This window comes from Lissotriton vulgaris, chromosome 1_1, assembly GCF_964263255.1.
Source record: "Lissotriton vulgaris chromosome 1_1, aLisVul1.2, whole genome shotgun sequence".
Lineage (NCBI taxonomy): Eukaryota > Metazoa > Chordata > Amphibia > Caudata > Salamandridae > Lissotriton > Lissotriton vulgaris.
Genome location: NC_141685.1, coordinates 1,327,624,337 through 1,327,637,832, shown reverse-complemented (window position 1 = coordinate 1,327,637,832; position 13,496 = coordinate 1,327,624,337). Strand labels below are relative to the sequence as shown.

Below are 13,496 nucleotides of genomic sequence, written 5' to 3'. Positions count from 1 at the left end.
AAGGAGCCTCCTGAAAGTATTCAAGCTCATTCCACCAGAGCGAAGTAGTCTTCTTTGGCTTTAGCTAGAGGTGTCCCTGTTGTAGACATCTGCAAGGCGGCAACTTGGGTCTCCCTCCATACTTTTGCGAAGCATTATTGTTTGAACTTGGAGGTGAGGAGGGACAGCCACTATGCACGTTCTGTGCTGCAGGATTTTTTGGTATTGGTATGCGGATACCCACCTCAGGGAGCGAGACTGCTTGGGGATTTTATTCAAAAGATGAGGAATCCACAGGCAGATACTGTATCCACCAGAAAAAAACGTTACCGAAATTGTACATCAGGACCACTTTCATAGGAGTCTATGGCAAGGAGATAGAAATGACTGGAACAGACTGGAGACTGCTTCTTCCTGAGGGCCTTGCTGGTCCCCATGACTGACTCCCTTCCATAGTTGATTGCCTTAAGTAACTGAAAATAACCACATTGCTTCTTAACCAAGTTTTTCTTGAAAATGTTTTTTAACTGTCAAATAATTTGAATCTGCCAATGCTTGTTAGTGGTGAAATAAAAAGTGCATATTTGGTGCATCTCCAGAACCTTCTGGTGGATGTTTTTTTGTAGCGGGGTCTAAAACTGCAGTCTATTTTTATGAATTGGTGTTGGGTGTTCTTTGAGTTTCATTTATTTTTTCCACAAATGTATTCATGCTGTCTGAATGCTTTACATCTGTTCCTTTGCACAAGCTTGACTGCTCAGAGCCACACCTACACAGGGTTGAGCTAAAGTTTAACAAACAAAACACAACCACCCCATATAAAACACCTCATGTTCTCACATATGTTTGTTCTAAAGTTCAGGAATCTTCAGTTAGTAGTATCCATCATAAGAACACATTACTTTCCTTTGGTAAGTCTTCTGGTGGATGCTCTAACCGCAGATTCCTCACTCACCTTCCACCTCCTCATTCTGTGGAATGGTATCTTTCTATCTAAAAGGTCCCAAATTAGAGATCTCCAATTGGCACTTCTGATTGATTTTGTGCTCTGCGATCGAGGTCGCACAGACAGATTCAAGAAAGAAACGGGCTTCAGCAGGCAGGGTTGGCGCTTATATGCGACTTTGTTTTTAGGGACGGATTCATCATGGAAGCACACAGTGCCGCCTGCTGGCATTCAGGAGCACTGCTGTGAAAGCTTCCCATTCCTGGGATATTCTTAAGATGAGGAATCTGCAGTTAGAGTATCCACAAGTAAAAGTTACTGAAGGTAAGTAACTTCTTAGTTTTGCGTGAAGTGAAAGTGTAAAGGCCAATGTTTTTAATAATGCCTTGATAGCATTCCTGGAATATATGCCAGTGGAGTGACTCGTTGCTCAAAGAGTTTCCACTCACATTTGCACATGTATGTTTCCTCTATTGTCATTGCACTGTACGAAGTCACTCACATTCAAAGCAGACCACTGGACTAGCCTAGACATTTTACCCCGGTTTAATAAATACGTTTGCATCTTTAATAGCCTCTGGACAGTGTCATGACCATTGAAATGTCAGTAATTTTTAAGGGTTTTTAGACCTCCACAACTATCTTAGCCTCAGAAATAATGAAAAAAACAAAATGTATTTTCTTCTTTAGGCAAATACTGGATCACTTTTATCTAGTTAATAACTACGGCTTCGTCACACATTTCCTTATAGCTGCACTTTCAGTAAATGTAACTTCATAAGTCTGCTGACTGTATGGGAGGCTAGTAGAAAATAGTCCTGCTCTCTGGAGAGGCGACTCCTCAAGACTTTAGTTATATGGTGTCAGGAAATAATGCTACCGGAGTGTATGGTTCTATAGTGTTAAGCCATGCTTTTAGGTCGGGAGGCCTCTGGGAATATTACAAAAGTTGTTGGCTTACGTAAGTGTACTTTAGTAATCTAAGGGGACTCCTTAACTTTCTCCCCGACTAAAAAGTCTGTTCTAGTGTGGGGTGGGCTTGTTTGATGCTGTGCATGTGCATTAAATTTGGCTTGGAATTAGCCACAGACTGCTTATAAGCATGTCATTTGGGTTTAAATTTGTTACATGCTCTGTGACATTTGGACTGGATGTAGCCTAGGACTGTAACCGTGTGTGCATGCATGAAGTCTGAGTTGGCTTGTATTTTGCACATGCATGATATTTGGATTTAATTTGGTGATGTAGTCTGATATTGGTTTTAATTTAGCCGGAGTCTGTGATCCTTTGCACATGTTTAGCATGTAGGAATGCGTTGCAGCTCTGTAGGTGCATGACATTTGGGTTCTGATTAACCAGGTTATTTGTTGCTGTGTTTCAAGCAAAACGATTTAGCATGTAAAATAAATGGTTAGTCCTAACCGTACCTTCTAAAATTTGCAATTAAATATCAGGAACTGGCTGGGTGGCAGGCCTCTTGCGCACTGCTGTTGCTTTTACTAGTTAAAAACAATCTGGCCCGACCCGTGAATCTGAAATAATGGAACATTGTAATCCATAGTGCAAAGTGTGTGGGTCCTGGCTATCTTGCCGAGTGGGTTGAATTAGCAATTTTTTATTGTAAGATAAAGGTAAATGTTTCTGTGCATATTGGGAACTGTTTCATTACGATTAATAGACTGATGGCAATTTATAGTTCGGCTAGAAGTGTTAAGGAACTAGCAACATTTTCTCTAATTTGTTTTCTTTTTGGGATGCTCAGGTGACAAAGGATGATCGAAGTGATGTTGAGAGCAGCTCTGAAGAGGAAGATACAACACCAAGTGGTGGCAAAGGTTCACGCAGCACTTCTAGCAATGGGGCCAGTCGAATTAACGGGCACGTGAACACTGGCCAGTGGGCAGAAGAGTAACAAAGGCACATTCTGTTGGATCCTTCAGGGAACATGTTCAATCAAACTTTTCAAAACTGATAAACCGTGGCAAGCAAACCCATTTAGTGTGCCGCCCCAGCACCTGGTATCAGACCTGGAACATCCGAAACTTCTGTTGAACATTCGATGTACTTCATGTCCAGGGCTAAAGAAATGAACTAGATTGCTCATGAAAAGGAAACGATAATGGAAGCAATTTGATATTTCCTCTGTTTTGTTCATAGCATTCAAAACCTCAGGAGACATGCTCATAGAATACATTGCTGTACCACTTGTAGTCTTCTAGGGTCAGCCCATTTCTTTTTTTAATTTAGTCACATGAGAACTTTTCTGGTCTTAGATGAACTGGTATTTATTAAGAGAAGCTCATGTGATGAAGGAAAAGGTCTGTATTGACTGTGATGGGACTTTGATGTCAGTGTGTTGTGGATTGTAGTGGCGGCCTAGTATCAGCCAAGCTTTGTCTGTGACATTCGCTTGGTACCTGGTGAAGTTCTGACTGATGCTATGTTGCATCAGCCAAGTGTTAAGTGATTGCTGCTTCATTTTTGTCTGGTACTAGGTAGTCAGTCTGACTGTGATGAGTGACTGCCTTTTATCGGCCTTTTGTTTAATGCATGCTTGGTATCAGCTCAGCAGAAACTGCAGCTGCAGCCAAATAGTGACCAACCATAGACTGTGACAGCTGTCCTGAGGTGACCAAGCACAAACTGTGAGAATTACCTGGTGTCAGTCAGTCACTGCTTGAGTCAGCTTATACAAGTTGATAGTTGCCTCTGATTCCACCGGAATGGAATTAAACAGCGCCGGATCCCGACAACTGGTGCAGTCTTGTATAGATGGGCTCTGGTAAATGAAATGAATGTATAGTTGGTACTGGTAGTAATGCAAGAAAAGTGTAAAGCAGTAAGTTCAGTACTGATATTGAGGCAGACCCCAGTTTCAGCCTTGTGATTGGCATGCCTGCTCATTCCGACTTCTTCAAACATACAGTCAGATTTGACTGTTACCACTGAAACAGCAGAGACTGTTAAATAATATAGTTACAGAAACACAGACTGCTGAGGAGTACGGCTGCTGTCAGACCTGCTAATTTCTGTACTGTATACTGCTGGACTTTATACTCGCTACACTGCCACAGTAATGGGTAATGCTGGACCCGGTATTATCTGCAAACTTGGCTGAACGTGGTACCAAGTGTGATAAGTAAATACTTTCATCTGATCTGCCTCTAGTTACCTGAACTTTAAAATGGTAACTGGCTGGTACCTGTGACAGTTGGCTGATAGCAGACTTGTAGTGGGTTTTGCTGCACACTGTTTCCTTGCGTTTGGTTGCAGTGATTGTTGTAGAAGCCCTATTCTTTCTGTAGTGGCGCAGGCTGTCATCATACCAGCTATCTGAGTTTAGTGTACACTCCCAATCCCTGTACTCTTTATATGTTTTGTTTTTATAATGCTGTAAATCTATAAACTGCAATAATGCTGAAGATATATGGCACATTTCACTCCCCTGAGCCGCAGTGTGTACCAGGTATCCCTCTGGCTGGTCTATGAGATGGTACTCACTATAGGCCACACTCTGGGGGTCAGCTACGTGCAGGCTAGCTTAGGAATGACTTTCCATCTCCTTGACTGAACTCTAAATTTGGAGCTGATGCCTCTCGAAATTGTTGGTGCTGAATATCTAAGAGCACTCAGTCTTACTTGATATTTTGCTTACTTGTCACTTTGATGTTTGAAAATCTTCACACCCTGCCTAGAGATACCAGAGTACAGGCAGGAAACTGACTTGGGAGAAATGTACAAAGTAGTGGCACAGCAACTATCACTTGGAAAGATGCAAGCACTGCCCTTACAAGGAGCTGGGTTTGCACCGACACTTTGAGGTACTGTGGACAGACAGGTAGGTAGCCGGTCCTACATCCGAATTATGCTGGGGAAGCAGAGCCTGTCTGAGTTTTACCATTTTATACTGTTTACTCTCATCTCTGTGATTAAAAACGGATTTGAAAATGAAAGCCTCTGTATCCTTTTTTTTGTAAATGTCATATATCTTATCCTCAACATATAACAAGTGAAATTAAAATATGTAAATTGTTGTTTGCTTAAACATGTTTGGTTCTACTCCAGATTCAGCTGTCTACTTTTTCAAATCGCTTCTAACCTGGACAGTTTTTGATGGAATCTGAGATTGAGGTCAGAATTTGAAATCATGGAATGACATGCCTTCAAAAGTGTGCCTCGTGTGCATGCAAACTTTTTGGGTGTACGTGGGCACCTACACAGTACATTATAGTATCACCTATACAGTACCTATATTACAGCATATTTAATACACTTTAACATAAAAATTGGGATACCTATTTAGTACTTGTAATGGAACAGGAACTACTGCTGTCTCATGAGGGTTTTGTCCTGGCGAAGTAGTTGTCAAGGGACTCCTAGACGTTGTTAATTGTCAGCTCCTCTTAAAAAGGTAATCCACTTAAGCCACACACGCAAGGCGGTAGCTGACGTGTTCTTCCAGTTGGTCAATATCAGTTTACAAGCTGAGGTCAGCAGTATGTCTACATGACGCCTATCGTTCTGTGATCTGGGGGTCTAAGAAACCCTGAATTAAGGAGAGAAATTATTTTTTAAGACGTATCCCGCATATAAAGTGAATTTAGTCCAAAAGCTTAATTACAGAAAGTGGCAGCCGCATTGCAGAAAAAGTGTAAATGACAAATGTCCCCAGTAGCTGCATGACAATTCCAACAAGTTGGCTCATCTCTTAGAGCCATTTTATGGATTCACGCCGGTGACCAGAATGTCCTATGGAGGAGCCAGTACTTTGGGCGAGGGAGGGAGATATCTTATGGGACACAACAGACTTTCAAATTAACTGCCACTTGCCTGGCGGATTGGACCCATGGTTTTCCCAGTTTTTTAAAACTGTCCCGTGATAGGTGTATTTTTTTGGTTTTAGGATGTGATAAAGTTTGGAGGACTGGTGACCTGACTTATTGAGGGAGAGCATTGTCTTAATGATGATTGGGATCTTTGTCTGGGCAACTGATCTTAGACAAACTGACTTTGAGCTTAAGAACGTCACAAAAATCAATATTTCTATTTCTATTTAGGGAGTTTTGTAAAGCACTTGGTGACGCACAACGGCGTGTCCCCGCGCTAAGGAGAGAAATTTACTGGGATCTACAGAAGTGGCCTACCTTACTGAGCGAATAGTGTAGTTTTAAGCTTGGCTCTAAAGATTAGTTCAGATGGTTCTAATCGCAGTGCCATCGGTAATTTGTTCCATCTAGAGGCTGCAAGGTACCTAAAGGACCTTCCACCCATCCGTGCTCTAGACACCTTAGGAACAACCAGGAGTCCTGAGCCGGAGGATCTCAAAGTACGGGACGGCTCATAAGACGTCAGTAGTCCCTGCAAAGGGAGAGGAGACCGCCCGTTGATGATCCGATGGCACATGCATAGTGCTTTGAATTCTACCCTACTTCTAACCGGGAGCCAGTGCAGCGACCGGAGGGCAGCAGCAGAAGCGGCTCTTCTGAGTAGTTTGAGCACCAATCGGGCGGCGGCATTCTGCAGGACCTAGAAGATTCTAGAAGCAGGACTCCCCAGCAAAAAAAAAAACAATCTAGAAGATTGTTTTGTTGTTGGAGTACTCTGAAGGAAATCTGTGTTTCTGGGGTGCCCAGTTGCTTTAAAAAGTGGATGCCGGGCGTGGCCAAGATGGCGGAGTGAGAGGACGCTTCTTCTCGATGCTCCCCGGCCCGACTAGGCCCGAGCCCTGAAATATAGCTCTTTCTCCCCCCTCCGGAGCTTAACGGCACGGGGAGAGATAGAGGAACCTGCAGAGACAACGCTGGTCGAGTCCTAGCCTCCGTTTAGCCTCAGGACAGCCCGTTGGACGGTGTTGAAGGTCCGGCCCGGCGCGAGGAGGAGGAGGCCGACCCCAGAGCACGTGGGCCGGACGCACGCCGCGCCCAGTGCCGCTTGGAGTGTGCAGCCGGTAGAGACGCTGCAACGCCCCGATCAAGAGGTCCTGGAAATTTAGAGAAACCACCGTAGTGGCCCCGCGAGAGCAGCAGGGTGTGACGCTTGAGTCCCGGCATACACATCTGGCCGCCCCCCGGGAGGGCATCGAAGGGACAAAGGTGCGGACCCAGGGCCTTATGCGGAGCCTCCCCCCCTCGGCTCTTCCAGCGGCAGGACTCCACAACTTAGTGAACGCCGAGGCTCGCAGCGACGCAGGAGTCCCCGGCGGCCCCACGGCTTGCATAGTCGGACCCAGAGCGAATCTCGGCCATTAGCACTGTGACGCACAACGAATTTGGCCGAAGCCTAGAGATGGCGGAATCGCCCTGAAGGACCTCTGATGACGGCGGCTGCTGGGGAGTCCTGTGCATTTACGGAGGAATCCACAACACCTCCTGAACAGAGACGGACAGAGGGGACAGTCACAGGTGATAATTTCCCGGCCTAGTGGAGGCCGCGGCAGACGGAGGCTGGTGAGGCCTACAGACTGAGTGCGCACCCTGCCATAGCTATCGCATCCGGACGCCCGCGTGACGATCCCAGAAGTACTGTCCCCAGAAGGTGCTTGGTGCAGTGGCCGGTGGCGATCCACGGTCCCTTGTCTACCACGAGAGAGGAGACCCGGCAGGCATTCAACCCAAGATGGCGTCGGGCAAAGGCACCAAGCGGGGAGAGCGCACTCTCCCGGAGATGCTCAGCAGATCCCAACAGAGGGGAGATAGGGGGCCGCCTTCAGCAAGCCCGGCCGGAGGCTCGCAGAGTTCGAATGGAGGAGAGCCACGGGTCACCAGATCGTTTCTTGAGTCGCTGTTTAGCACCCTCAGAGACGATTTTCAGACATTGAAACAGGAAGTGGCGGGCGAGGTCCGGGAGGTACGAAGAGAAGTGGAAGAGATCGGGGAACGAGTGGCCACAGTGGAGGGCACGAACCACCATATCGATAAGGAGTTAGCCCTGCTGCAACAGGAGGTGCTGCGCCTCAGAGAACAGCACCTAGATCTGCAGATGCATAACGAAGACCTTGAGAACCGCTCTCGGCGAAACAACATTCGAGTCCGGGGGGGTTCCGTCCTCAGACGAAGGCACGGATGTGACTGGCTACCTGAGAGACCTGTTTCGAGCCATCCTAGGAGAACCATCGGAATTCCCGGTCAGGATTGACAGGGCGCATCGAGTGGGCCCACCACGGCGAGCATCAGCACCCCCACTCCCCGACATTTTGGCTTTCCTTCCGGACTTCCCACTAAAGGAGCGCATTATGGCGGAGGCCCGGAAACAATCTGGGTTCACTTTCCGTGGCCACTCTGTTGGACTATATCAGGACTTGTCCGCCATTACTTTGCAAAAACGGAAATCATTCAAGATCGCCACAGACTTTTTGAGCGAGCACGAAACACCATATGCCTGGGGCCACCCCTTCCGCCTCATCTTTAGATGGAACGGCACGATGCACCAACTTAGATCGCTCCAGGACACCTGTGAGGTCCTGGGGATCACGGCGGAGGAGGAAGATACGAACACGCCGAGCGAGAGACGCTGCCCCAGAGACAGTTGGCAGAGGGTGTCACGGAGATGGGGATCGGCCAACCTCAGAAGGCCGGACTCGCCCACCATTAGAGGCAACATGGCGGATGCGGTCTCCGAGGCGGCCAGAAGCAACGCAGCTACCGGTGATGTAGCTCTTACAGCATAATGACGCTCCGGGGGGGAGAACACCACAGCCTTACTGGAATAGCAGGTTCGGGTCTTGGAGGGCGGGGGGGGGGTGGGGGGAAGTGGGGAAGGGGGGAAGTGGCTGGACGTCCACATTGGTAACTCACCACAGACTTGCCCGAGGGCATGACTGGGACTAACATTTGTTTGGACTTCGGGGGTTTGTTGGGGAAAGGGGGGAGATCCTTTGGTTGGTTGCATGAAGGGTGTGTTGTGGAGTGGAGGGTGTTGCTGGGAGGGGGAGGGGGGGTTGGGCAGCTGGGAGTTGGGTGGGGGGGGTTTGGGGGGAATCACGGGGTCCGTCCAGTGCAACTGTGCTACTCATCACAGCCTTGCTGTGCTTCTACACATCACCTACACCGCGCCTACCCCTCCTAGGCCGTGACACATTGCGTCTACCTTGGTCTAATCCACACAGATGACGGCTTTCACAGTGGTTACCCTTAACGTGAAGGGGTTAAATAATCCTATCAAGCGAAAGGCGGTTCTTTCTTTATTGGAAAATACCCATGCAGATATTTGTCTTCTACAGGAGACACATCTTCTGGCCAGAGACTGCCAGAGGATGCGCTCCCATAAGTTTCCCACTCAATTCTTCTCATGCAATACCACTAAGACCGCTGGGGGTCGCAATTTTGGTATCCCACAAGTTTAAGGGAGAGATTCTCCATAAGTTTGCTGAGCAGAAGGGTAGGCTCCTGGCTTATAGGGTCAAGTACGGGGGACTGACTTTCACTGTTGGATCGATGTATAGCCCCAATGAACACCAGGAACGATTCCTACATTCGGTGGTGGTGGATATCACCGCCACACCAGATAGACACGTCATCGTAGGGGGGGATCTGAATATGGTCTTCGACTCCTCCCTGGATAGGTCCGTGCAACGGCGTCCGCAGACTGGGGAGATCTCGCAGATGGGCAAATGCCAGCTGGAGGACTCGGATCTCCATGACCTCTGGCGTTCCTTGCATCCCACCACCCGGGATTATTCCTATTATTCACACGCTCATAAGACCTACGCTCGCCTCGATCATCTCCTGGTCTCCAAGCCGTTCCGCGATTTAGCCATAGCGTCAACGATAGGGGTTCTTTCTCTATCAGACCACGCCCCAGTTATGGCAGAGTTTCAATTGCCACCGATATCGCCGAGGCGCGGAGTGTGGCGCCTCAGAGATACTTTGCTGCACAGACAGACGGTGGTAAAGCGTATTCAAGATTCAATTCGGGAATACCAGGAGCACAATGATAACGGTGACACTTCCCTAGCAACGCAGTGGGCGGCAATGAAGGTGGTGCTTCGAGGGGAATTTATTGCCATCTCCTCAGCTGGGAATCGGGAGCGTCAACGGAAACGTGAGGAACTCACAGGCAAGGTGCGAGAACTGGAACAGGTTCACCAGAGGACGGGGGCACCCAGAATCTGGAAGCAGCTTAAGGCGGCGAGGAAGCTATTAGCAGCCTTGGATACGGACAGGCCGGAATACGCTGCATTGCGCTTGAAGCATGCATATTATACTGGTGGAGACAGGTGTGGGAAACTCCTGGCACACAAACTTAGAGAAGCACACCAGAAGCACTTAGTGAAGGAGCTATCGACGCCCTCCGGGGAGTCGGTAACGGAAGATGACCAAATAGCTGACGGCTTCCGCCGATTTTATGCCGACCTCTATAGGGGCGAACCCCCGTCAGCACAGGCAGAGGAGGCCTACCTGGCCTTGGTTGACCTTCCCTCCCTCGCTCCGGAGCAGGCAGAATATCTCGAGAGGGATATTCGAGTGGAGGAAGTAATCACAGCCATCTCCAGGCTTAAACACGGGAAGGCCCCGGGCCCCGACGGTTATACCTCCCTCTTCTAGAAGACTTTCTGCCCCACGCTGGCCCCGATCCTCACGCGCCTATTTAACTCCTTCTCCGAGCCGGGAGCTATTCCTCCGGATCTGCTTAGGGCAACGGTTTCGGTTATCCCCAAGCCAGGGAAGGACCGGACGCAATGTGGCTCTTACAGGCCTATCTCCCTCTTGAATATTGACCTTAAGTTGTACTCTGGGATCTTGGCGACCCGTTTAGCGCTTCACCTTCCGGGTCTGGTAGACTCGGATCAGGCCGGGTTCGTCCCGGGGAGGCAGACGGTGGACAACACCAAGAGGGTGGTTCATGTTCTGGAGAAGGCCTCCAGGATACCCGGAGAAAGGATGTTACCAGCAGTCGACGCGGAGAAAGCCTTCGACAGGGTGCACTGGCCATATCTAGAGAGAGTTCTAGCGAAAGTCGGCATTGGCGAGAAGTTCCGCACTCTGGTGTTTAACTGCTACAAGTTTCCATCAGCAGTGGTACGGGTTAACGGTTGCAGTTCCCATCACTTCGCGATCGAAAGGGGTACCAGACAAGGGTGTCCATTATCCCCCCTCTTATTTGCGCTTTACATGGAACCCCTGGCCCAAAGAATACGTCAAAATCCGAATGCCCTGGGAGTTAAGATGGGGGAGTACACCCACACTATCAGTCTGTATGCAGATGATATCATTCTGACATTGGAGGATCCGGGGAGGTCGCTCCCTGCTTGCATCGACGAGATGGAAGCCTTCGCTGCCATAGCGGGCTTTAAGATGAATATGGGGAAATCGGCGGCCCTTGACGTCTCACTCACCGTGGCCACCAGAACCGATTTGCAGAGGCGATTTCCCATGCACTGGTCGAAAGATCTGGTGCCTTACCTGGGCATTCTTCTGGCGCCTACACTACCTGCCATGGTGACTGCGAACTACACCGCCCTAGGCTCTAAAATTAAGGAGGAACTGGGTCGCTGGAGCAAGGGCACATTGTCCTGGCTGGGTAGAATTGCCGCAGTGAAAATGACCATCTTGCCGCAGGCGCTTTACCTATTCCGCGCCCTGCCGCTGCAGCCCCCAAAGGGATGGCTGCTTCAGACTCAGGGGAACATTGCGCGCTTCATATGGCAGGGCCGTAAACCCAGACTCAAGAGGACCTTGGCCACTCTGGCACCCGAGGCAGGGGGGCTCGGAATACCGGACCTCCGTAAATATTTTCAGGCGGCCCAACTAAGGTATCTGGTAGAGTGGAGCAAATGGGAGTCCGACAAACACTGGCTCTTTCAAGACCAGGCAGTTGCGGGCCGGACCCTGCAAGAGGTGCCCTTTCTGCGACGGATACATCGCCCTTCCAATTTATATGCATCTTATATCACACGGGTCCTCTTGAGGGTGTGGGATGCCACAAATTTGACTCACTCACTTACCACCTTCCCCTCTCCGTTCACGCCCCTGATCGATAACCCAGAGTTTAGCCCTGGCACAGAACCAGGGGCTTTTGCACGTTGGCGAGCTGCCGGGTGCAGGGCTCTTTTTCATCTGTATAGCCCGGAGGGCATAATCCCGTTCCCAGAATTCAGGAAAGAATATCAGTTGCCGGAGGTAGAAAGGTTGCACTATATGCAGGTGCGCCACTGGGCACTGCAGCCACAGACTCGAGAGTCGGCAGATCGGAAGCTTCTACCATATGAGAAATGGCTTGTAACACGCACCTCCGACAAAAAACTCATTTCGGACTTGTACAAATTCTTGCAGCCCTCCCCCTTTGACATCTATAACCCAGGTAGGGAACGATGGGAAAGAGAATTAGGGAGATCCTTAAGCCGTAAGGAATGGGACAGCATCGCATATAGGGCCCGACACTCCGCATATCACACTGGGCTAACGGGGACATTTACAAAAGTGTCCACATATTGGTATTACACGCCCCAAAGGTTACACGAGATGAATCACAACATTGACGCCACCTGTTGGCGAGCATGTGGGCAACCGGGTACCCTCACTCATGTTTTATGGGAATGCCCGATATTAGCTCCTTACTGGAAGGAGGTTTTAGACTTGATTGACTCCAACTTTGAGACTGAATTGCCTCGTTTTCCAGCGTATTTTCTGTTGGGCTTGCCCAACGGACTGATGTATCCTCTGAAGTCGCGTAGAGGGAGGCAAATTGCGATAGCACTGGGTTCTGCTGTTCAAAATATACTTATTCATTGGCGCACTACCACACTTCCCTCCACCACAGGGTGGCTGCATAGACTATGGCATGTCCTGGAAATGGAAAAATTGTCGCTCATGGTGGCGGGAGAGGTGGAACAATTTAATGAACTATGGCAACCGTTTCACTCATTGCTTGTGGGGGAATTTACAGAGCTTACGTGCCCCAGATATCTCCGCCTGTTGAGGCTGACTACATTGGCAGACTTGGAAGGCCTGCGAGCCTAGTTGCGAGGGCACAGAGGGGGGGAGCGGTCTTTGGAGGGGTGGGCGGGTGTTGCTCTGGAGCACTGCACGGGGTTGGGGGGGAAGGGGCATGGTTTGGTTCGGGGAGGTGGGGAGTTGGGGGTTTGTTCACTTTGGAGCACCTTGTGGTAGCATACGCACCAGCCATTGCATTTGAATGTACACTGCTTTTACAGGACCCTAGCGCGCTGGTGCGCTATTATAGGACTGTATCGGACGCTTGCTCCCATGTGTCAACTGTTTGTCTTTTTTTTTGTGAATGCTTAATAAAATGCTTTAAACCTAAAAAGTGGATGCCTTTTGACGCCCATGATTCAGAGAAAATAGTTTTCCCCAGGATTTTGATCTTTGAGTTGTGCCAAATTGATAACATGTTCGAATGATTAAGAGGAGTGTATAAGATTTTATCGATTCTTCTCAGTGCTCTTATAGTATTCTTAAAAAGGATTTTACCAGAGGATGTGGGTATTCTGTTACCTGTTAAAAATGTGACAGGATGAAGTACACCTAAGATTTCTTTTTCAAATATTAGCCAGGAGGGAGTGTAGAGGGGGGCGCGAAAACCACAGGGAGCCTGGTCTTGCCAGGAAGGCCAA

The 13,496-nt window shown here is 48.9% G+C and overlaps 1 protein-coding gene across 1 annotated transcript in view; it reads left to right on the top strand.

Annotated features, from left to right (window-relative positions):
• Positions 1-4,878, top strand: part of CERS5 (ceramide synthase 5) — a 377,000-nt gene extending 372,122 nt beyond the window's left edge. Inside the window, exon 10 of the mRNA XM_086966198.1 lies at positions 2,688-4,878. Within this exon, the coding sequence (XP_086822324.1) occupies positions 2,688-2,837 (150 nt within the window). The 3' untranslated portion in view covers positions 2,838-4,878. The remainder of the gene's footprint in view (positions 1-2,687) is intronic.
• Positions 4,879-13,496: the final 8,618 nt, after the last annotated feature.